Below are 24,741 nucleotides of genomic sequence, written 5' to 3'. Positions count from 1 at the left end.
TGAAATCCCACATGCCAGTGGGCAAATAAGCCTGTGTGCCACATCTGCTGAGCCTATGCCACACAACTAGAGAGGCCGAGTGGCACAAGGGAAGATTCCACATGACACAAGGAAGAACCCACGTGTCACAACTAACACCTAATGCAGCAAAAAAAAAAAAAAAAAAAGATGGACCTGGAAAAAAGAAAAAGTACAATCAAATCTAACAGGACAGATCCTATTGCCTGTGACAGAGAGATATGGTCTTGAGAGGCTATACTTTAGTCTCTGCTGATCTAGAAGATTCAGACTGAGGAAGACCTTCCTAAATCATGATCTCTGTATGAACTGTCTTACATGGTTCTATAAGAATTTGGTTATAAGAGAAATAAATCTTGTTCTGCTGGAAAAAAAAAATAAAGGTAACTGAATTTTAAAATTGAAATTAAGTAATTATATAAAATACAATACAGAAGTATGTCATATAAGTACACACATCAACAGAAAAATGGGTTTGTGTAAACAAAAGTATGTACATGGGCAATTCTACTTTATTTTTCACTAAGTAATTGATTAGTATAAATATAGGATTATAAAAATATTCTCGTGACTTGAGGGGGTATACATTTTTTCTGCATTCAAATTATTAGATGACTTCTGAAACCTGAACTACTCTCTTCTGTTTTATGGCTTTGTTGCCTAAAGTGCTGACATAGTTATTCTGTAATAGATGCATGTTTAACTACCTTTTGAGTTTATTGATCCTTGGGGAGATATACAAAAGACTCTTAAGATTGCTCTGGTGATTATTCAGATAATATGAGTAAAGTGTTCATAAATTTGTGATTGACATAGCTTGAAGTTTTTATAAGTGAAAACAATAGATTTTGAGCTACTTTGTCACTCTGCTGAAACCAACTTGAGTTTCCAATGATCAGTAATAATTAAAGTACATATATTTCATAAGACTTGAGTTACATTAGCATATAAACCTTCACAAGGCTAAAAATTATTCTTTCTTATTATATGTTATAAAAATATTTACAAAGTATGATAATATATTAAAATTAATATAAGAAAAACAAATAAGGTAATTTATATGTCTGTATATTCTTATTAATTATAGGTTAAAGGAAAAACTATAGAAATTACATTTCTAAGCTAGGGGACTAATAAATTTTGGATATTTTTAGTGAAAAATATATTAATACTAAATGAAAAAATATCAGTGTACACAACGAAACATGAAAATGGTGCTTGTGTTACATTTTTACTTTGATCACTATGAGGAGTTTCTTGGAAAAAATTCAGATGTTATAGGAGATTTCTGATTAACAAGGTGAAAGCAATTAGCTTTTTAACCTCAATTTTTTAAAGATTACCTATAACATCTGATTTTTTCTTTACAACTTAATAATTAACTTCTAAAAGTATTAAAGTTTAGAATTAAAGGTTACACTAGGTAATTTCAGAATTTTGAGTTGGCCCTGCCTAAGTATTATATGGCTTTAACTTACAGTAAAATTTGTTCTTTTAACAGTTAGTAAAAGAAAAAATGCAATTGAGCTATTAGGAGGTAATAAGACACAGAATATTAAGCCAAGATATGCCCATTATTGGCATGACACCAGTCACACCTTGGGAATGGTAAGTAATAATGAAGAAATGAATAAGTACATTTAGTAATAATTTGTTAATATTCACCAAGGGGTAAGTTTATATAAAAGATACGGTGAAAGTCTGGATTATCAGTAGAAACATACACCTAGTCACTGCTTATACTGTAAAGTTTTTATCTCTCTGATATGATAAAAAGTATCCTTAACATTTTTCGCTTTTCCTGCAGTATCTAATTTAATGCTGTGTACATAATAGTATTTTAATAAATTTTTTAAAATACTTAGTTGATTACTAAAATCTATAGGTATCATTCAGTTCAGTTCAGTCACTCAAGTCGTGTCCAACTCCTTGCGACCCCATGAATCGCAGCACGCCAGGCCTCCCTGTCCATCACAAACTCCCGGAGTTTACTCAAACTCATGCCCATCGAGTCGGTGATGCCATCCAGCCATCTCATCCTCTGTCGCCCCCTTTTCCTCCTGCCCCCAATCCCTCCCAGTATCAGGGTCTTTTCCAATGAGTCAACTCTTCGCATGAGGTGGCCAAAGTACATGGAATACAATTTAAAATCTGAATAACTGAGGACTTCCATGGTAGTTCAGTGGTTCAAACTCTGTGCTCCCAGTGCAGGGGGTGAGGATTCAGTTCCCAGTCTGGGAACAAGGATCCTGAATGCCGCATGGTGTGGCCAAAAAAATCTGAATAACTCGTAAAATGGTAAAATTACCTCATCCTGTTCACCTGTTCATAGTAATCAGAGAATAATAACATCTTAAGAAGTTTTACCTGTGGGATTCTCTCAAACATTCTGATACAGGATTATTGATGACATGTTATTGTATTATTTTAAATAATAATTCCTTAAGTGTATACTCTTAAAAAATCACTGAGAATAAAATAATTTTTTATTACATAAAGAAAATTATATAGACAGAAACACATAATACACTCTTTCTTTAATGATTTTGTTTCATCCTCAACTTGTTTTCTTAGTACTTTAACTGTCACTTTCATTTAAACTCATTCATTTATTCAACGACAATTTTCTAAGCACCACTATATAGCTGGCTCTAATCACAACACTTATGATACAATGGTACACAAGATTCCTGTCCTCATAGATCTTACAATCTGGGAGAAGATAAACTATAAACAAGCATAAAATAAATAAAATAATGGGATGGAGTTCTAGAGGTTAAGTGTAAGAAAAGGCAAAATTAAGTCTTCTGGGAAGGCCTCTCTGATAAGTTAAAATTTGATCTGTGACTGAAGAGTAAATAAGAACCACTTGAATATTTGGTGGAAGAACATCAAATAGGAAAGATCCTTTGTTTAGGAATAATAAAAAGGTAAAAATGGATGGAATATACTATATCAGGTACAAACTGTATGGTGGACTTTATTACAACTATAATAAGAAGCCACTGGATCATGTTAAGATATAATCTGTTTTATATTCTGAAAAGATCACTTAGGTTGCTCTGTGGAGAATGCATATAGCGAGAACTGAGAAAAGCAAGAATGAAAGCAGAGAAAGCAAGTTCCTTTAGGTTATTATGTTTTAAGCTATTACTTTATATATATATGTACATGTGCACACACACACACACATAGTTTTTGGTTTAATATTTTGGCATGGTTTTCTTGACATTTCTTTTCCAGTTACTCATGCTTGATATGGGCAGCCCAATCAAGAACTTGTATTGCTCCAATACAGGTGGTTTAATCTTTCTTTAGGTACTTCTCACTTTATCTGATAATTGTTTTTATATTCGTTGTACTTTAAATTGAAGAGTGAGTCATTTTGTATGCTATGAATATTTATTTTTTCTGAGAATGAAGGTAGCTAGAAGAGGGAGAGCTGTACCTGGTTCTTCATATCCCTTTCCAAGTTTTATTGGAAGCACTCTACCTGATTTCACTCTATCTAGTCAAGGGAATATTCTTTTCCCATGAAAAGTGCTCTTGGTTCTTGAGGGATTCTTAGAAGATTTCATCTTAACTGTCTTCATTGATCCTGTGGCTGCTACCTTCTACTCAATGCAGGTCTTACTCACCTCTCTTCAGCAGCTTTCTTTACTCTCTTCTCAGGTACAGAAGTAAATATGGGAAACCAAGACTTTTGGGTCTTCTGGGTGTCTCTTAACCTGAGCATTGTTTCCCTTGGATGATTTTTTTTTTTCCACTTGGATGATCTTATCTTTACTATTCTCTTGGATGTCCTCTTGTACTAAATCCCATATATCTGGAGATAATGCTCTGCCTTTCTTTAACCTTTCTTCTCCAACAGGAAAAATCAGAATGACAAGCCCTAATTTTTCTTAGTCCTTCTGGTGAAAAGAATACTTGCCAGGGAAGAATTTGTCTCTTGAGGAATTTTCCAGGCCTTTTCCCTGAGTTACTCTTTTAGTTCCCATCTCTTCAGATAGGAGAAAATTAGGTTGAGCTCTCAGGATTTTAATTAATCCCCTTCCCCACTCTTCACACCATTGCGTTCAGAAGGCAACAGAGTTCACATTTCATGCCCATTCCTGGAATCCATTACCTCTCTCTTTCACTGTCTATCATTTTTCAGAGATTATAGTTATAAATCCATGTTATGATGTTAGATGTAGAGAGTGTCAGTGGCCCTGGATAATTAACATGTAAGGAAAAAACCACCTATATAGTAATAAGTAACTTATTGTAATAAGTAGGCACTATGTGGTACCAGGCACTGTTCCAAGAACTTTACACTTACACTCATCTAGACACACACCCATTTAATCATAACTATAAACCTGATGAAATAGGAAGTAATGTCATCTCCATTTTAAAGACAAAAAAAAATTGAATCACAGAGAGGTTAAATAACTTGCCCAAGGTCATATAGCTGGAATGTATTGAAACAAGAATTCAAATCCCGATCATTGGTTACAATGTCCAAGTTCCTAAACAATACATATACTGTGTCTTTATATCAAAAATATATAGTTTAAGTCAGAGCTGAGATGCAAAATCTGGAATATAGGGCTCTCAACTTCTAGACCAAACTGTCTGATTTTCATTAATTATTATTTATTAAATGCTTATCCCAGTTGATAATCTTATAATCATAGGAGATACAAGAATCATTATATCAATTTTAAAAAAGAAAGAACGTGAAGAGCTAAAGCAAGTTGGTTTAGACTTAGCCATGTGTATCTGAGTCTCTGTTACTTCAAAGCCCTGGTTATAATGTTGTTTAGTCACTAAGTTGTGTCTAACTCTTTTGTGACCTCATGGACTGTAGCCCACTAGGCTCCTCTGCAATGGGATTTTCCAGGCAGGAATACTGGACTGGGTTGCCATTTCCTTTTCCAGGGGATCTTCCTGACCCAGGGATGGAACCTGCCTTTCCTGCAGGTGGATTCTTTACCACTGAGCCAACTGGGAAGCCTGGCTATTACGGCCATTCCTCTATTCAACTGTTATAATGCATTCCTTTGTAACATTTTTTAACCTTTAACTGATTTCTTTTAAAATCCATATAAGCTCATTTTGACATTTCAATAATTTTCTTGTTCTGAATTATATGGTACAAGTCTTATTTCAAGGATAGTACCCAGGCCTAATTTTACACATAGAATGTTAAAGAATAATTTTGAGGGCAAAAGTCCATGACTGACTGATGTTTGTATGAGGACATATAGAACTTGTCCAGGCATGTGTAACATAAATTTTGTGAAACTCTGGTCACAGTAAGAAATAGCTGCTGCTGCTAAGTCACTTCAGTCATGTCCAACTCTGTGCGACCCCATAGATGGCAGCCCACCAGGCTCCTCTGTCCCTGGGATTCTCCAGGCAAGAATACTGGAGTGGGTTGCCATTTCCTTCTCCAACGCATGCATGCATGCTAAGTTGCTTCAGTCATGTCCAACTCTGTGCGACCCCATGGACAGCAGCCCACCAGGCTCCTCTGTCCACGGGATTTTCCAGGCAAGAATATTGGAGTGGGTAGCCATTTCCTTCTCTGAGAAATAGTTGCAGCTACTGCTGCTGCTAAGTTGCTTCAGTCATGTCCGACTCTGTGCAACCCCATAGACGGCAGCCCACCAGGCTCCCCCTACTTTGATCCAAATGAATGCCATTCACTGTATTTAAAAAAGGTAATTAAAATCTCAGCCAAGAAAATTAACTCATACATTGGAATCCTTCCTACATTCTTTTATGTTCTAACACTTAGTTACTATCTCTAACCTTTGGTTTGCTTATGAAAATCAGTAAACCATGACAAACCCATACTCCAAAACAATTATATTTAGAAGAGTCAACATTTAAGAAAAATATTAATTTATGGCAAGATAATATTTTTCTAGAAATATACACTTACTTCTGCCTTTTTACGAGCTTCCATAGCTTTCATAAGCATCATATGTTGTCGCCTTCTCTCTCGTTCCTATTAAGCCAGATAAAATTAGGAATATAACTAAATCATAGTTAATAGTTTGATCTTCAAATGGAAAAACAAAACAAAACGAAAAACTCTGTATAGCATGTTTAGCATTTATAGACAAGTCACAGTAAATACTAAATATAAGACAAGAATGGCCAGTCTGTGCATGTTTTAGTTCAGGTTTAGAAAGCAAATACAAGAACAATCAAAAGCAAAAAGGTAAAGCAATGAACATGGAGACAGTGTAAACAGAAGCATACAAGATTTACTTATGGTCAGTTGTGATGCTCCTTCAAAAGCTGGCAGAACAAAAAGCATAATGGTTGGCTGGAACAGGTCAGTTACCTTACATCTGCTATTAGAAAAACCACAAATATGTACTATAGCCAATTAAACTAAAGGTTGTATTCTTAAATTTTTATTTAGATCAGGCAGAAATTGCTTTAAAATCATTTTTACTTCACGGTTTTAGAATTACTTTTATTCAAATACACTATCATTTTGTAAATCCAATAATCCACCGACAAATTAGAAAGTTTTTTTTTAAAGTTTTTATACCAATTTAAACTAGTCATGGTTCATATAACACCATCAATGAAATGAGATATTCCTGTTTACTGATGTCTGTCCCTTGATGCAGTATTGAAAGCCACTAAAGCTGCACCATGGGCTCACAAGTTAAATCTAAAAGGCACAGTATGAAAATAAAGTAAGCACTAGCTTACTTTGATAGTCTCCTTTTATTAAAAAAAAAAAAATCACATAGGTGTAATGTTGAAACAGTTCTTTTTGTTTAAATATATGTGGTTCACGCAAAGGGATATTTCTAAAAATTTCTAAAATTTGTCCATAAAACCAGAATATATTTCATATTCTCTCATCAAACTAACCCAAAATTCCCATTGTATTCAATGGCAGTTTTGCATCTAGAATGATGGGAGAATATGGGTCATAATTGTATCTAATTGTATAGTGATCAAACGTTCACTGTGACATCAGTAATGTAAACTTTTAGACAGCAGCCTCTTTAAGGCTTGCATGACTCAATTACCAATCTTGGACACATCCCATGTTTCTTTTCTAGACAGACAGCAGATGTATGCAATGCACTGTGCTGTAAGCCATGCAGCAGTATGTAATATGACAGCAGCCAGTGCTACACTTTATGCATTGCTATGACAACCATATCACAACCAAATCACAATGCGGTGTTAGATGTACAAAAATAAACATACCCATACCATATCTAGTCTATGCCTCTCCAACTCCTGGTAGAAAGAGTTGGCACAACATTATGAAACAGAAATCACAGAGTCATGAAACCAATTTTTAACCCCCCAAAAGACACCAATACCAAAGCAAGGAATTTAAGCAGGAATTACATTGGAAATTTTTAAGAAAAAATTTTGAAGATTTTTCAAAAAATAGATTTAAGAAAAATTATAAAATGTACATTTCAAAATTTGTATAACTGTGTGTATACAGACCTGATGCTTTAGAAGAACAGCTTGCTGTCTTCTCATTTCTTTTTCCTTAAAAATAAGAAACTTTTAATATATGATTTTTAGAAAAAATTTAGAACATGCTACAAGTATTAAAAGCTCCTTTTCTGAGATTCTACAGTCTTCTATTAGGTTGAACCACATGAAATTTCAAATATCCAATATTTTTTTTACTTATAAAGTGGCAACTTCATATGGTTACCTAATGTATAAAAACTATATGATAAGAGCAAACATCTGACTTAACAGCACACTTCAATGGCATGTTCACAGAACTGACTAGCTAGATGGACAGAGTATATCTCATACAAATGGCACTTTAAAAAAAAAACATAATAAGCAACCTTCATGTCTAGCTGATTAAAACTCTCTCCACACTGAATATAAATTCCTAAAATCTCAATGATTAACAGGATCTATGTCATTTCTACACACTGTACAGGAATGAGAGTGACAAGAGACAAAGGGATAAATTTGAGATTTTTATGTCCACCTACAATTGAGGGCATTATTTCAAAAGGGTGGAGCTTAATGCACGTAATTCTGTGAATCTCACTACTTGAGTATTTCATAAAGTTAAAATATGAATGAAATTAATATAAAGGGAAGTTATGAAAAGGAGGAGGAACCTAAAGAACAAAGTAAGAGAGTCTATGTAGAAAAGGTGACAACTGGTTCCCTAGCTTTATAAGATGTAATCAGTTCAGTTCAGTTCAGTCTCTCAGTCGTGTCTGACTCTTTGAGACCCCATTAACCGCAGCACGCCAGGCCTTCCTGTCCATCACCAATGCCCGGAGTTTACCCAAACCTATGTCCATTGAGTCAGTAATGCCATCCAATCATCTCATCCTCTGTCGTCCTGTTCTTCTCCTGCCTTCAATCTTTCCCAGAATCATGGTCTTTTCAAATGAGTCAGGTCTTCGTATCAGGTGGCCAAAGTAATGGAATTTTAGCTTCAACATCAGTCCTTCCAATGAACACTCAGGACTGATCTCCTTTAGGATGGACTGGCTGGATCTCCTTGCAGTCCAAGGGACTCTCAAGAGTCTTCTTCAACATCACAGTTCAAAAGCATCAGTCCTTCAGCACTCAGCTCTCTTTATAGTTCAACCCTCACATCCATACATGACTACTGGAAAAACCATAGCCTTGACTAGATGGACCTTTGTTGGCAAAGTAATGTCTCTGCTTTTTAATATGCTGTCTAGGTTGGTCATAACTTTCCTTCGAAGGAGTAAGCGTCTTTTAATTTCATGGCTGCAGTCACCATCTGCAGTGATTTTGGAGCCCAAGAAAATAAAATATGCCACTGTTTCCACTGTTTCCCCATCTGTTTGCCACGAAGTGATGGGACTGGATGCCATGATCTTAGTTTTCTGAATGCTGAATTTTAAGCCAACTTTTTCTCTCTCCTCTTTCACTTTCATCAAGAGGCTTTTAAGGTTTTTTTTTTTTTTTGCTTTCTGCCATATGGGTGGTGTCATCTGCATGTCTGAGGTTATTGATATTTCTCCCAGCAATCTTGATTCCAGCTTGTGCTTCATCCAGCCTGGTGTTTCTCATGATATACTCTGCATATAAGTTAAATAAGCAGGGTGACAACATACAGACTTGATGTATTTCTTTTCCTATGGAACCAGTCTGTTGTTCTGTGTCCAGTTCTAACTGTTCCTTCCTGACCTGCATACAGATTTCTCAAGAGGCAGGTCAGGTGGTCTGGTATTCCCATCTCTTGATGAATTTTCTATAGTTTGTTGTGATCCACATAGGTTTTGGCATTGTCAATAAAGCAGAAGTAGATGTTTTACTGAAACTCTGGCTTTTTCTATGATCCAGCAGATATTGGCAATTTGATCTCTGGTTCCTCTGCCTTCTCTAAAACCGGCTTGAACATCTGGAAGTTCACGGTTCACATATTGTTGAAGCCTTGCTTGGAGAATTTTGAGCATTACTTTACTAGCGTGTGAGATGAGTACAATTGTGCGGTAGTTTGAGCATTCTTGGCATTGCCTTTCTTAGGGACTGGAATGAAAACTGATCTTTTCCCGTCCTGTGGCCACAGCTGAGTTTCCCAAATTTGCTGGCATATTGAGTGTACCACTTTCACAGCATCATCTTTTAGGATTTGAAATAGCCTGACTGGAATTCCATCACCTCCATTAGCTTTGTTTTAGTGATGCTTCCTAAGGCTGACTTGACTTCACATTCCAGGATGTTTGGCTCTGGGTGAGTGATCACACCATCGTGTAATAGGATGTAATAGCAGTGGCTATTTCTTGAACTGTTAGGCCCACCTGGATGCTCAATTTCAGTAAACAATTATCAGAAAAAGTGGAAGATAAGAGATGGAATGTGTATATGCAGGGGCGGGGGGCAGTGGTTAGAATGGGCATGAGGGCCCAACTTCTTTCATGCTTCATGCCAGAAAATCAAAACCAAAACATTTCCAAACAACATATGAAGTTACAGTAAATAGCAATGGCTAATTTTAGTATTGGTAAGTTATAGCTGATAAAGCTTAAGTTTTGGTTTTGGCAGGCTTTTCACTTTTTAATAGCTAAAAACAGTTGCTAGACATTAACAAAGAGAAAATTATAATCTAAGGAGAGAACTGAATTTGGAACATAAATAGCTCTGGGGAGATCTTATCCATTAAAACTATATACACGTATTATGTGATAGTATATATTTCTGATTTGATATCTGCTATTCAAAGAGCTCAAAGTATCAAACAGAACCTGTATAATAATATATAAAAATATATATACAATATATATACACTAAAAACACACATTATGCACGTTTTATCTGTGCTCAACATTTTTTTCAGCTAGTCATTTTGAGGAGGGCTGTTTTTAATATAACTGATACTAGTATCAGTTCAGTTCAGTCGCTCAATCGTGTCCTACTCTTTGCGACCTCGGGAACCACAGCATGCCAGGCCTCCCTGTCCATCACCAACTCCCAGAGTTTACCCAAACTCATGTCCATTGAGTCGGTGATAATTGATACTAATATAATACCATATAATTTTTATTCTTAAAAAATGAAAACAGATTCTCATCTAAACTAACCTTTATTCGTTTCTCGGCCTCCAATAATTTGGCATTTGCTGCTTCTTCCTTCTTTTTCTTTTTTGCCTGTGCATGGAAAACAGGTCTCAAAGTCATACAACGGTACCACTGCAACCTGAAAATAATCTATGACTTGAACATGGAGCTACATGACTCACAAGATAGAAAACAACACGTGACATACATGTAGACAATTACAGATTTTCTCACAGTTAATATTATATTTACAAACTAATTTTTATTTCTAATGTAAAGATTAGCATTAAGATGTAAAAAATTCTTAAAATTTTTAAGAAGGTCAGCTTTTCTTGATTTTTTCAATTCTACTGAAAGTCTGAAATAATTGTTTATTTTACATTAAAACAATCACAGAAAAAAAGTTTTTTATATAATATTTGCTTTTTTCTGATTTTTAAAAGTAAAACATGATCACTGTAAAAAATTAGGAAGATGGGGTAGATTTTAAACAGTAAATATAAGCTATTTTTCTCTAGCTGTTTATTGTGATTAAATTCAAGGTTTTCAAGAAAGACAGAATGGAAACTTATAATCTTTCTTGAAGTACATTTGGAATATCAAGGCCATGATGCCAAATCTGAGCTTCATAATCCTACAGTCATTAACTATCTAGTAGTTTCATAATTATTCAGTAGTTATTAATTTACTCTAAGATATTAGTACTTTTATTTGGATTTTTAAAAATTTATTTAAAATGGGTTAGGAAATATGTATATATTTCCAGAAGGAAAAATCATACAAAAGAAAGCTTCATCTATTTGACACCCTCGGGGAATAAATCATCTATACAGCAATAGTTTCCTGAATAGCTGGGAGGTTGTGCTGTGATCAGCCGCTCAATTGTGTCTGATTCTTTGCGACTTCACGGACTGTAGCCCACCAGGCTCTGTCCATAAGGATTCTCCAGGCAAGAACACTGGAGTGGGTTGCCATGCCCTCCTCCAGGAGATCTTCCCAACCCAGGGATCCAACCCAGGTCTCCCGCACTGCATGAGGATAAGCCAAAAGGGAAGCCCAGCTGGGAGGCTACACCAATGTTCAACCCTGAATATTTATTTATTTTCACGATTTTGGATGGAAATAATTGAGATATATACTATTTAGACACAGCATACTAAATATAATTTGACTTTTTCTTGATGACTTGGGGCAATTATTCTGAACACCAGTTATTATACTGTACAGTTCAACAGAGTAATGCCTTTCAGTTATTAATAATAATGTGTTGAAAACTGCTTGCTAGTCAACTAAAAGATTACAGACAATCTTGTTAGGCTTTTGAATTCCTATATATGCTGGTTGGAGTTTTTTTGTATTTTCCCCTGCTATCTTGTGGCTATTACCTTACTGATTCCAATATATGTCCTCTAGTCCTATTCCATCAGCTTCCAGGGAAGCAAGGCGTATTAGAAACCATAAAAACCAGCTAGTTAAACTATTCCTATATTTAAAATTTACTTTCACTTTTTCAATGTTTTATTTCTAAATTAAAAATAAATATCTATTAGTCCTAATGACTTTTCTAGAAGTAAAGAACACGACTTTGAGCCATGAACTTTATGACACCTATACTGGTTGGTCAGAAGTTTTTCCTTTTGTCTTATTTCCCGGGTTATTAGGATAAGATGAGTTTGCTAAATAAGGTCTTACTGTATGCATCATGCTTGAAAAGAATTTCTGATGGACATACTGTAAGAATGAGAGACTACACAGTTAAGATTTTCAATTTTTCAGACTTTAAAATATGTGACTATATTTACTTTAATCATATCACATTTAAGAATTCTACCTCTAGAATTTGCTGGGCTCGAAGCTCTTTTTCCATTCTGATTTGTTGTATTCTCTTAATTTTTTCCTGTAGAAAAAATTATAACAATTTAAGATAATAAACTAAATATCCAGGTGGAAAGTATTTAAGTAGAATCAAATAATTTAAGATATTAGTACAGAATTACTAAATTTTCCCATGGTGGATATAAAACTTAACTGTTTAGTTTAATATCATATATGTATGTTCATGTCAAGTTAATGTGATTTTATCAAGTTTCTTAAAACCACTTGTAAAATACAAATGTTACATAAGTATACAGAAATCAGGTAAACCAATATGATTAAATTCATTTAGCCTGTGGATTTTTATAAATATTTGCAATTATAACTATTTTGAAATAAATATAGGACAGAATAAGAGAGAAAGAGTAATGAGGAACAGGAGTGAGAAAACATAAGGCTCATCCAGAGTTACTGTCATTCACTGGGTAATCTTGAGCACAGAATAAGTACTCTTGCATAAACCAGGGAGAGGTACTTGTCCTTTCTCACCATGACATGAATAAATTAAAAATGCTTAAAAAACTGTGCAGTGCCACACAACTATAATAGATTATTATTAACAATTTCCATACTATAATCTCTTACTTCAGGTGGTGAATAACATATTATTGATACACTGCTTTTAACTACTACAATAAGACAGATTCAGAAATAATCTGTAATATAATTTTAAAAGGATTAATTATAATGCAACATTGTAGAAAATTATTCACATGACAAAATTCTTGTTTCCATTGTCTTAATTTAATGTATTAGTTATTGTTTTAGAATTTAGGATCACCTAAAGTTTGATAAAACTTTACATTTTGATTTAAACATTATCTCATATGCTATAAGCACAATGTTAACAATTTCATGTTCATAAACCCCTTTGAAAGGCTCAAATTGGCACTTATGATAATAATACAGTTTTCCCCAAACACCCAAATTTTCCTACTAGCAAATTGCATTTGTTGTACTATTTCCACAGCCAACACATCTTATACTGATGAAAAATTATATTACCTGCTTCAATTTCCAGGTGCTAGTTGTATCATTTCAAGCTACATGTCAATGTGTTTTTAAACATTTCTTTGGTTTTTTTGCACACTGATGTTACCGATCCCCTACAGCAGTCTATTGCAGGGTAATAAGATTTCTGGAATTACTGTTCTGATTTTAGAAGACTGTTCACATTCTATGATTTTGCTATTGGTGACCCTATCTTAGTTTTGAATACTAAATATAGCTTGCAAAAAATAAAAGCCCTAATGTATCTTTTGTTTCATTTCCAAGAGAAAGCTGTACTTGATCCATATCTGAAGTATTTATTCAGATTGGAACTTGAGACCTAAGTAAAGCATGCTCTTTATTTAATTTTTCCACTTTTGTCAATCCTATAATGAGGTATGTTCTCAAGTCAGCAAAATGCATTCACTGTTCTCTTACGTACATAGATAGGTATGGAATCTTCATCTTTTTTTTTTAATCCTCATCTTATGTATACTCAATCTAAAGCTTTATTCTGAAGTTGAGATATATATATTTCATGCACATATATGACATATATATGTAATATATATATACGTGTGTGTGTGTGTGTGTGTGTGTATTTGGTAGTGGTGTCATTAGCATTAGCAGAGATAAACATTTTTTATTACTTTCTTTAATATAGGTTTACCTTATAATATTGGGTCTCCAATACCTGAACTGAGCTCTTTACATAAAATATCTTTTTTTATCATAAAAAGAGTTGAACTTTTCTTCTTTTTACCTAATAGAAAACTAGGGACTTCCCTGGCAGTCCAGTAGTTAAGAGTCTGTGCTCCTAGTGCAGGGTGCGTGAGTATGATCCCTAGTTGGGGAACTAAGATCCTGCATGCCACATGGTGTGGCAAAAAAAAAATTCTAATAAATAAATTTTACTAAAAGAAAACTAAAGTTCGTAGAAAGTAAAAGATTTTGCCTTAAAAGGAAACTACAGAGCTCTGTATTTTATATTCCAATGCCTTTGTTCTTTCTGTTTCATAATAATACTTTTGCAAGCTTCCAGAATATTTCCTTAAAAACTATCTGGTGATATTGGCTTACTAGGTGGAATAAATGATCCAGAAGCACATGCTACTATTTTATTCTAGAACTAATGCTGACTTTAAAATAGGCATTATGTAACCGACTATGTGAGTAGACCTAGGCTCTACTTTGATTAACTTTACTGGCAATAAGGAATAAGTTACATGGCATTCTGAAACTACCCTCAGGTAAATATCTTGATGAAAATTCATTGGTGTTAACGTTTCTGGGACATTGGAACTACGATGCTTCTTTGATGACAAGTTAAAAACTATGTATATTTAGGTTATAGCCACCTTAAGAGTTTAGGATCACAAAGCTGAATTTAAAGTGCTGATAAGGGGGGATCGGGATGGGGAATACATGTAAATCCATGGCTGATTCATGTCAATGTATGACAAAAACCACTACAATATTGTAAAGTAATTAGCCTCCAACTAATAAAAATAAACGAAAAAATAAAATAAAATAAAATTCACCCCAAAGGGCTTAACTTGGGGACAAATGGTAAAGTGCTGATAAGATTTGAAGGATCTCTCGCCATCAGGAAATAGGATAAGCTATAAAATAGTAAAGAAAAATACTGCATAGGAACCTGGAATATTAGATCTATGAAACAAGGTAAACTGGAAGTGGTCAAACAGGAGATGGCAAGAGTAATATCGACATCTTAGGAATCAACAAACTAAAATGGACTGGAATGGGCAAATTTAATTGAGATGACCATTACTATCTACTACTGAAGCAAGAATCCATTAGAAGAAATGTACTAGCCCTCATGCCAACAAAAAAGTCCAAAATGCAGTACTTGGGTGCAATTTAAAAACTGACAGAATGATCTGTTCGTTTCTAAAGCAAACCATTTAATATCACAGTAATCCAAGTCTATGCACCAACCACTAATGGCGAAGAGGCTGAACGGTTCTATGATGACCTACAAGACCTTCTAGAACTAACACCAAAAAAAGATGTCCTTTTCATCATAGGGGACTGGAATGCAAAAGTAGGAAATCATGAGATAGCTGGAGTAACAGGCAAGGTTGGCCTTGGAGTACAAAATAAAGCGGGGCAAAGGCTAAGGGTGTTTTGCCAAGAAAACACACTGGTCATAGCAAACACCCTTTTCCAACAATACAAGAGATGACTCTACAACATGGACATCACCAGATGGTCAATACCAAAATTGATTTATTATATTCTTTGCAGCCAAAGATGGAGAAGCTCTAGACAGTCAGCAAAATTAAGACTGGGAGCTGACTGTGGCTCAGAACATGAACTCCTTATTGTCAAATTCAGACTTAAACTGAAGAAAGTATGGGAAAGCACTAGACCATACAGGTATGACCTAAATCAAATCCCTTATGATTATCCAGTGGAAGTGACAAATAGATTCAAGGGATTAGATCTGATAGAGTGCCTGAAGAACTATGGACAGAGGTTTGTGACATTGTACAGGAGGCAGGGATCAAGACCATCCCCAAGAAAAAGAAGAGCAAAAAGGCAAAATGGTTGTCTGAGGAGGGCTTACAAATAGCTGAGAAAAGACAAGAAGCTAAAGGCAAAGGAGAAAAGGAACAATATGCCCATTTGAATGCAGACTTTCAAAGAACAGCAAGGAGAGATAAGAAAGCCTTCCTCAGTGATCAGTACAAAGAAATAGAGGAAAACAACAGAATGGGAAAGACTAGAGATCTCTTCAAGAAAGTTAGAGATACCAAGGGGACATTTCATGCAAAGATGGGCACAATAAAGGACAGAAATAGTACGGCTCTAACAGAAGCAGAAGATACTAAGAAGAGGTGGTAAGAATACACAGAAGAACTATACAAAAAAGATTTTAATGACCCACATAACCACGATGGTGTGATCACTCACCTAGAGCCAGACATCCTGGAATGCGAAGTCAAGTGGGCCTTAAAAAGCATCACTATGAACAAAGCTAGTGGAGGTGATGGAATTCCAGTTAAGCTATTTCAAATCCTAAAAGATGATGCTGTGAAAGTGGTGCACTCAATATGCCAGCAAATTTGGAAAACTCAGCTGTGGCCACAGGACTGGGAAAGGTCAGTTTTCATTCCATTCCCAAAGAAAGGCAATGCCAAAGAATGTTCAAACTGCCACACAATTGCACTCATCTCACACTCTGGCAAAGTAGCGCCCAAAATTCTCCAAGCCAGGCTTCAACAGTACATGAACCGAGAACTTTCAGATGTTCAGGTGGATTTAGCAAAGGCAGAGGAACCAGAGATCAAATGCCAACATCTTTTGGATAATAGAAGAAGCAAGAGTTTCAGAAGAACATCTACTTCTGCTTTATTGACAATGCCAAAGCCTTTGACAGTGTGGATCACAACAAACTTTGGAAAATTCTTCCAAGAGACGGGAATACCAAACACCTGACCTGCCTCTTGAGAAACCTGTATGCAGGCCAGGAAGGCACAGTTAGAACTGGACATGGAAGAACAGGCTGGTTCCACACTGGGAAAGGAGTATGTCAAGGCTGTATGTTGTCACCCTGCTTATTTAACATATTTACAGAATATATCATGCGAAATACTGGGCTGGATGAAGCACAAGCAGGAATCAAGATTGCTGGGAGAAATATCAATAACCTCAGACAAGTAGATGACACCACTGTTATGGCAGAAAGTGAATAGAAACTGAGGAGCCTCTTGATGAAAGTGAGAGAGAGTGAAAAAGATGTCTCAAAATTCAACATTCAAAAAACTATGATCATGGCTTCCGGTCCCATCACTTCATGGCAAATAGATGGGGAAACAATGGAAACAGTGACAGACTTTGTCTTCTTGGGCTCCGAAATCACTGTCGATGGTGACTGTAGCCATGAAATTAAAAGATTCTTGGTCCTTGGAAGAAAAGTTATGACCAATCTAGACAGCATATTAAAAAGCAGAACCATTACTTTGCTGACAAAGGTCCATCTAGTCAAAAGTCATGGTTTTCCCAGTAGTCATGTATGGATATGAGAGTTGGACTATAAAGAAAGCTGAGTGCCGAAGAAGAATCGATGCTTTTGAACTGTGGTGTTGGAGAAGACTCTTGAGAGTCCCTTGGACTGCAGGAGATCAAACCAGTCAATCCTAAAGGAAATCAACCCTGAATATTCACTGGAAGGACTGATGCTGAAGCTGAAGCTCCAATACTTTGGCCACCTGATGTGAAGAACTGACTCATGTGAAAAGACCATGATATTGGGAAATATTGAAGGCGGGAGGAGAAGGGGACAATAGAGGATGAGATGGTTGGATGGCATCACTGTATCGATGGACTTGAGTTTGAGCATGCTCTGGGAGTTGGTGATGGACACAGAAGCCTGGCGTGGCGCAGTTCATGGGGTTGCAAAGAGGTGGACACAACTGAGCGACTGAACTGACCCGACTGATGAAAAAAGTGTAATAGAAACAGCTGTATTTCACTTTTAAATGAGATATAAGCTTATTTTTACCTATTGTAACAAACAGTAAATATTAACAAATGCATTTATTTATATATGGTAGATATATATATATTTAGAAGTCAGCCTTAGTAGTGACAATTAGGAAACTAAGTAAGGAATTCAAGTTTACTCCTGAGTACTTTACATTACAGTAAATGAGTTTATCTTTATCATCTTTTAAAAAGTGAGCATTTGCTTTGTCAGTGCCAGGCACTGTCTTTGGAATTTTACATTCATTACCTCATTTAATCTTCAGAGGATGCAGTTGTTTTCTGTTACAGTGGAGGAAATAGAGACTTAGAGGTTAAGCAATTTATCTAAGGTTACAAATTTCTTCAGTAGCAGAGTCCATAATTCAACACTAGGCTGCCTGACTACAAACTAAATTCTCAAACTCATTTCTGTACCAACTCTTTCTAATCATACTGCTTTAATCAATACTGGAAAGACCCTTAGAGAGAGCCATATCAAATCCAACCCAAGCCATTTTATTTTTCAGCTATTTATATAATAACAAAATTGACTTCATTTCATGGGTTTTAAAAAGAATAGCACTTATCCCCAATTCCTTTCTACTTTCATAATTATAGTGAATATATGGTGATGGGAAAGTAGTTTACATATTCCTATGTTAAATAAAGTTGAATATCATGTCACTTTACCTATAAAAATGTTAAAGTTACTTCATTTACCTATATTTAATTTTGAAAGCTACACACAGGAAAGGTATTATTGATATGCAATAGAATGCTGCTGAAATGATGCTTTTTTCATTTTGCTGCATTGTAGGTGGCTCTACATAACTACATCCATGGATTCTACTAACCATGGATCAAAGATACTCAGAAAAAAAAGTTTCCAGGAAGTTCTCAAAAGTAAAACTTGAATTTGCCTCAAGCTGGCAACTATTATGTAGCCGTCACATTATAAGTATTACAAGTCATCAGGAGATGATTTAAAGTATACAGGAGGATGTGCATAGGTTATACGCAAATCCTACACAACTGTTTTACGGGACTTGCATCTATGGACTCTGGTATCCATGGGAGTCCTGGAACCTATCCCTTGTGGATACCGAGGGATGACTGCAGTAATTTTTCATTCACTGTAAAGCAATCACGAGCAAGAGAAGCAAACCTTATTCTATATAATTTGAAGTTAAATTTTTACTAGTATTTTTACATGCTTTAGGACAATAAGCTTTTCTTATTAAAATTTGAATACTTAAGTAATATCCTACATTTACTGATGTGCATGCATGCTCAGTTGCTAGTCATATCCAATTCTTTGGAAGCCATAGACAGTAGCCCACCAGTCTTCTCTGTCCATGGGATTATCCAGGCAGGAATACTGGAGTGGGTTGCCATTTCCTTCTCCAGGGGATCTTCCCGACCAAGGGATTGAACTGTATCTCCTGCATCTCCTGCACTAGCAGGAAGATTCTTTACCACTGAGCTACTAGGGAAGCCCTCATTTACTGGTATATTAATTTAAAAGGTTTCAAAGTTATTCATGGTGTCAACTTATATTCAAAGTCTATCAAGATATTCAAATTATCTAGAAAATTTCTTGTTTGGTGACCCACCTCTTGAGAAACCTATATGCAGGTCAGGAAGCAACAGTTTGAACTGGACATGGAACAACAGACTGGTTCCAAATAGGAAAAGGAGTACGTCAAGGCTGTATATTGTCACCCTGCTTATTTAACTTAAATGCAGAGTACATCATGAGAAACACTGGTCAGGAAGAAGCACAAGCTGGAATCAAGATTGACGGGAGAAAGATCAATAACCTCAGATATGCAGATGACACCAGCCTTATGGCAGAAAGTGAAGAGGAACTAAAAAGCCTCTTGATGAAAGTGAAAGAGGAGAGTGAAAAAGTTAGCTTAAAGCTCAACATTCAGAAAACTAAGATCATGGCATCTGGTTCCATCACTTCAAGGGAAATAGACAGGGAAACAGTGGAAGCAGTGTCAGACTTTATTTTGGGGGGCTCCAAAATCACTGCAGATGTTGACTGCAGCCATGAAATTAAAAGATGCTTACTCCTTGGAAGGAAAGTTATGACCAACCTAGACAGCATATTAAAAAGCAGAGACATTACTTTGCCAACAAAGGTCCATCTAGTCAAGGCTATGGTTTTTCAGTGGTCATGTATGGATGTGAGAGTTGGACTGTGAAGAAAGCTGAGCACCAAAAAATTAATGCTTTTGAACTGTGGTGTTGGAGAAGACTCTTGAGAGTCCCTTGGACTGCAAGGAGATCCAACCAGTCCATCCTAAAGGAGATCAGTCCTGGGTGTTCATTGGAAGGACTGATGGGGAAGCTGAAGCTCCAATACTATGGCCACCTGATGTGAACAGTTGACTCACTGGAAAAGACCCTGAAGCTGGGAGGGATTGGGGGCAGGAGAAGAAGGGGACGACAGAGGATGAGATGGCTGGATGGCATCACCGACTCAATGGACATGAGTTTGAGTAAACTCCAGGATTTGGTGATGGACAGGGAGGCCTGGCGTGCTGCGATTCATGGGGTCGCAAAGAGTCGGACACGACTGAGCGACTGAACTGCACTGAATCAATTCCTAAAAACTTGGAAGTAGAAGACTTAGTTTTTAAAATGAAGTGAATTTTAATTCAAGAAAGAGAACTTTCTAATACAGATATATAATATTACTGTGAAATATAGTCATTTCAGAAATCAAAATGAAAATAATGTACATATTTGTTGTTGTTTAGTCGTTAAATTATGTCTGACTTATTTGTGACCCCATAGATGTAGCCCACCAGGCTCCTCTGTCCATGGGATTTTCCAAGCAATAATAATGGAAATAATGCCATGTCCTTCTCCAGGGGATCTTCCCAACTCAGGGATCAAACTTGTGTCTCCTGCATTGGCAGGTGAACTCTTTTTTTTTTTTTCAAACTTAAAAGGGATTTATCTGTGATTTCCTATGGTGGCTCAGAGGTTAAAGTGTCTGCCTCCAATGCGGGTGACCTGGGTATGATCCCTGGGTTGGGAAGATCCCCTGGAGAAGGAAATGGCAACCCACTCCAGTATTCTTGCCTGGAGAATCCCACGGACGGAGGAGCCTGGTAGGCTACAATCCATGGGGTCACAAAGAGTAGGACACGACTGAGCGACTTCACTTCACTTCACATATATTTAGCTTGTAAATACAAGACTGTAAATGTATTAAGAGACAATTTCTGTTAAAGTTTTCATTGTGTTTCACTTCAAGTACTGCACAAGTTAAAATCTGATACAGGATTTATATTCAGTGATCAGAAACTCCCCATCTCAGACTTTTGTTTAATGTGGTGGGTAACTTCATCATTTCAATAGACACCACCAGCAGGAAAGTTTCTCTTTTATGGCTTCTAGGACTTTCATTAGTTAGTGTGCATACAGTTCTCGTTTTCTATATCATTGTCATTATCATTGCTATCTCCATCACTTTCTAATGGGATGCCTGTGGCAGCTGAAGCACCTTTAGTTTCTCGGTCAAGGGGGGAAAAGCCAGTTCCACTGAAAGTGTCTTGTCTCTGGTAGAAGAGTACATATGCTGCTTTGGACACAATCTGGTCTTCAGATGCAGCTGAGACACTACTGTCATCAAAGTAGTACCATTTTCCATCATCTTTATTTTTTGCGAAAGCAGTATAGTGTGCTCCTCCCATTCCTCCACAGTGGCTGGAAACAGCAATCAAATTATAGCAGCAAGGACCTGCATTTGAATTAATTAGGAATTCTGACATATCCAAATCATTGATAGGAAAATCAACTAAGGTCTCTCATGTATCAACTTGTCTCTCATGTATCGATTTAAGAAAATCACTTGAGATGTACCACAAGTATTGGAGGCAGAGATCATAAATCCAATTTCTTTGTGGCAGGTGAATTCTTTACCAGTGAACCACATGGAAAGTCCAATACAGATACAGAAATATACATATAGACTGCAAGACAATGCCTGTGTTTTGAAAATCAGTTCCAGTCAATAAACATACCTGTTGTTTCATAATCTTTATCTGTTCTTTTTGCTTTCGCTTCTCCTCAGCAGCAATTATTGCTATGATGAAAAATCAAAGCACAGATAGCATCAGAAAAAGAAAAAAGAAGAGATGCCTCTTGTGAGTTACCCAATACTCACTCTCCAAGTTGATGCTACCATTTAAATCACGAACCTTGTTGTTTTTTAGCTTCTTTGGCAACCCGAGCCTGTTCCTGCTTTTGCAGTTTTCTCAAAAGCTTTATTTGTGCTGCTTGCCTGGCTATTTCTGAAAAACACAAAATTTTAAGGAATGTTATTAACAACTTAATAACAGCAAATTAATAACAACATAAGTGCTCTCCTAAAAACAATAACTGTGAAACTGGTATCATCATGAAGGACATGATTTTTAAGAATACTGTCAAACGTAACATTAGACACTCAGTAGGAAAATGGCAGGAAATGTCACATTCGTTTCCCCTAGAAATTGCCAATTTTTCATCAATATGACCCTATATATAGAATAAGAATGATGCTTCTCTTAATCCTCATCACAGAGGCTAATATACAAACATTTTTTTCACATTTCGTGTAATCATCACTGAGTAGGAAAGTAGCTGCTAATATGTAAAAAAGTGATTTAGCTTCAATCTTAACAGTAATACATAGAAAAAGAAAAAGAATCCAATATAGACTAAAGTCTCCCAAACTAAGCATTTCAACTAGCTATATAAATGGCATAAGTTTCTGAATCTATTGATACTTTCACTAGTGAAGGAAAAAGACTAAATCTCCTAAAAAAGAGAGAATGTTGATTTCTCAGAACAACCTAGTTCTCATACTTTTTAAGGACAAATGTATGAAACTGGGATAGAGTTACATAATTAATGGTCCCAATTCTTCATCTCTTCCTCTATCTGTGCCATTTGCAATGTGGCTTTGTGGTTCCACTCACCAAGACGTGTGAGGAACATTTTTTCTTGGCCCTTGATTTTGAGTTCAGTCATGTGATCTGCTTGGGCCAATAAAATGTTAGCAATGTGATGCAAGCATAAGTCTGAAAGTGTACTTGAACTCTTTATACCATTACTCCTATGCCTTGCCCTTTATTGTGAGGACATATCTGGATTAGGCTGCTAGAGATTGGGAGCTAGTTGATTCCACAAATGTAAACAAGTCCAGTCAGGATCAGCAGAGATGCCTAACTGCCTAACTTAACACTAGCTGATTCTATCTGCACAAACAATTAATGCTTAGGGTTGTATTTTCCACTGAGGTTTTGTTGATGGTTCTTTTGCAGCATTACTGTTGCAAGAGGTAACTGATACAGAAGGTATGTAATGTCATGCTTTCTTCTGCTGGCAAACTTGATCAGAATATTTCTAATTATAAAAGTGGTGGATCATAATATCCTTCATAAAATCATTTTAGAAAATACCCCTCTGCATTAGACATTGTTTTCAACCTTGTAGCAGATGATTAATTTTAAGAAATTTATATATTATATTCACCAATAGTGAATATGATCAGGTAACATCTAAATTACTTGAGCTCTACTAATAATTTCTATCATTTACTGAACTGTTGTATTAAATTTACATGATTTTGTTTAATCTTCATAACAACCCTATGAGACAGTCAACATTATGCCCAGGGTCACTAAGGGTCACAAAAGTTACACAGCAGACTTAAGATACCTACCCTGGACTTTCTGACTTCATAGTTCATGTTACTACTTCTAAAGTTTAGAAGTATGTTACTACTTCTGAAACCTTTAAAGCAATTTGAGTTATCTTGAGATTTTCGAAAGAAACATAACTCTATGTCCTTGTAACAGCTAAGATGAAGTTGCTTACTATGGCTGATTTTCTATCATTAACACTTAAAAAAGGAGGCAAGATATAAGGTTTGATTTTATCCAGGAGACTTGAAGGATAGAAGCTGATGCTAGCACATCAGTTCAGTTCAGCTCAGTCGCTCAGTCGTGTCCAACTCTTTGCGACCCCATGATTCTCAGAATATGCCTCCAACCTTTTAATAAGTTTTAATATTAAGTAGTTTTGAGCATCATCAAGAATTTCTGAGCAACATAAAAAGGAGTCTCCTGTTCATGAAATACTCTTGGAAATCAATATGTATGTATAAACTGGGCTACAGAATTAGCAAACTCTGATAATAATACATATGAAGGACACTGCTTTCATCTATGACAGATCCAGATAAACATTTTTTTTTTAACATTTAAGAATTGAAAGTTTTCACTAAACTCTGCTATAAAGACCAAAATCTGCCATAAAATGTAAAGGTGTGTTGCAAAGCATGTTAGCTACTCAGTTGTGTCCTACTCTGTGCCCATGGACTGTAGCCTGCCAGACTTCTCCGTCCATGGGATTTTCCAGGCAAGAATACTGGAGTGGGTTGCCATTTCCTTCTCCATGGGATCTTCCCAATCCAGGGATCAAACCTGGGTCTCCTGCATTGCAGATGGACTCTTTACCATCTGAGCCTCCATGGAAGCCAAGTAGTTAAAAAATATATATTTTCTAGAAAATGTGGCATAAGTATGATGCTTTGTTCTCAGCTAAACTGATGCTCTCTAATAGCAGTTTGGCTTATAATAAGGAAATTTTTAGCACCTATATAGGTGTATTTTTGTATATGAATGTATCAGTCAATTTCAAACTCCAAACAAGTTCACAGTAATTTTAAAAAACACTAGAAAGCTCAACTGATATTTTTTCATTTTAGCAAGGAAGATACAATTTGGATTAATCATTTAAAATGTATGCAGCTTAA

General features: G+C 35.9%; 1 protein-coding gene across 18 annotated transcripts in view; it reads right to left on the bottom strand.

Annotated features, from left to right (window-relative positions):
- Positions 1–24,741, bottom strand: part of BAZ2B (bromodomain adjacent to zinc finger domain 2B) — a 400,154-nt gene that overhangs the window by 68,445 nt on the left and 306,968 nt on the right. For 10 of the 18 annotated variants that reach the window (XM_043894803.1, XM_043894804.1, XM_043894812.1 and 7 more), the window contains 7 exons: positions 22,139–22,231; positions 21,962–22,023; positions 12,397–12,462; positions 10,590–10,655; positions 7,501–7,545; positions 7,249–7,281; positions 5,951–6,016 (listed from right to left, as the gene is read on the bottom strand). In XM_043894803.1, the coding sequence (XP_043750738.1) occupies positions 5,951–6,016; positions 7,249–7,281; positions 7,501–7,545; positions 10,590–10,655; positions 12,397–12,462; positions 21,962–22,023; positions 22,139–22,231 (431 nt within the window). The remainder of the gene's footprint in view (positions 1–5,950; positions 6,017–7,248; positions 7,282–7,500; positions 7,546–10,589; positions 10,656–12,396; positions 12,463–21,961; positions 22,024–22,138; positions 22,232–24,741) is intronic. The other 8 variants (XM_043894818.1, XM_043894816.1, XM_043894808.1 and 5 more) reach the window with 2 other exon arrangements.

This window comes from Cervus elaphus, chromosome 33 (assembly GCF_910594005.1).
Source record: "Cervus elaphus chromosome 33, mCerEla1.1, whole genome shotgun sequence".
Classification (NCBI taxonomy): Eukaryota; Metazoa; Chordata; class Mammalia; order Artiodactyla; family Cervidae; genus Cervus; species Cervus elaphus.
This window is presented reverse-complemented; position numbering and strand designations above follow the sequence as displayed.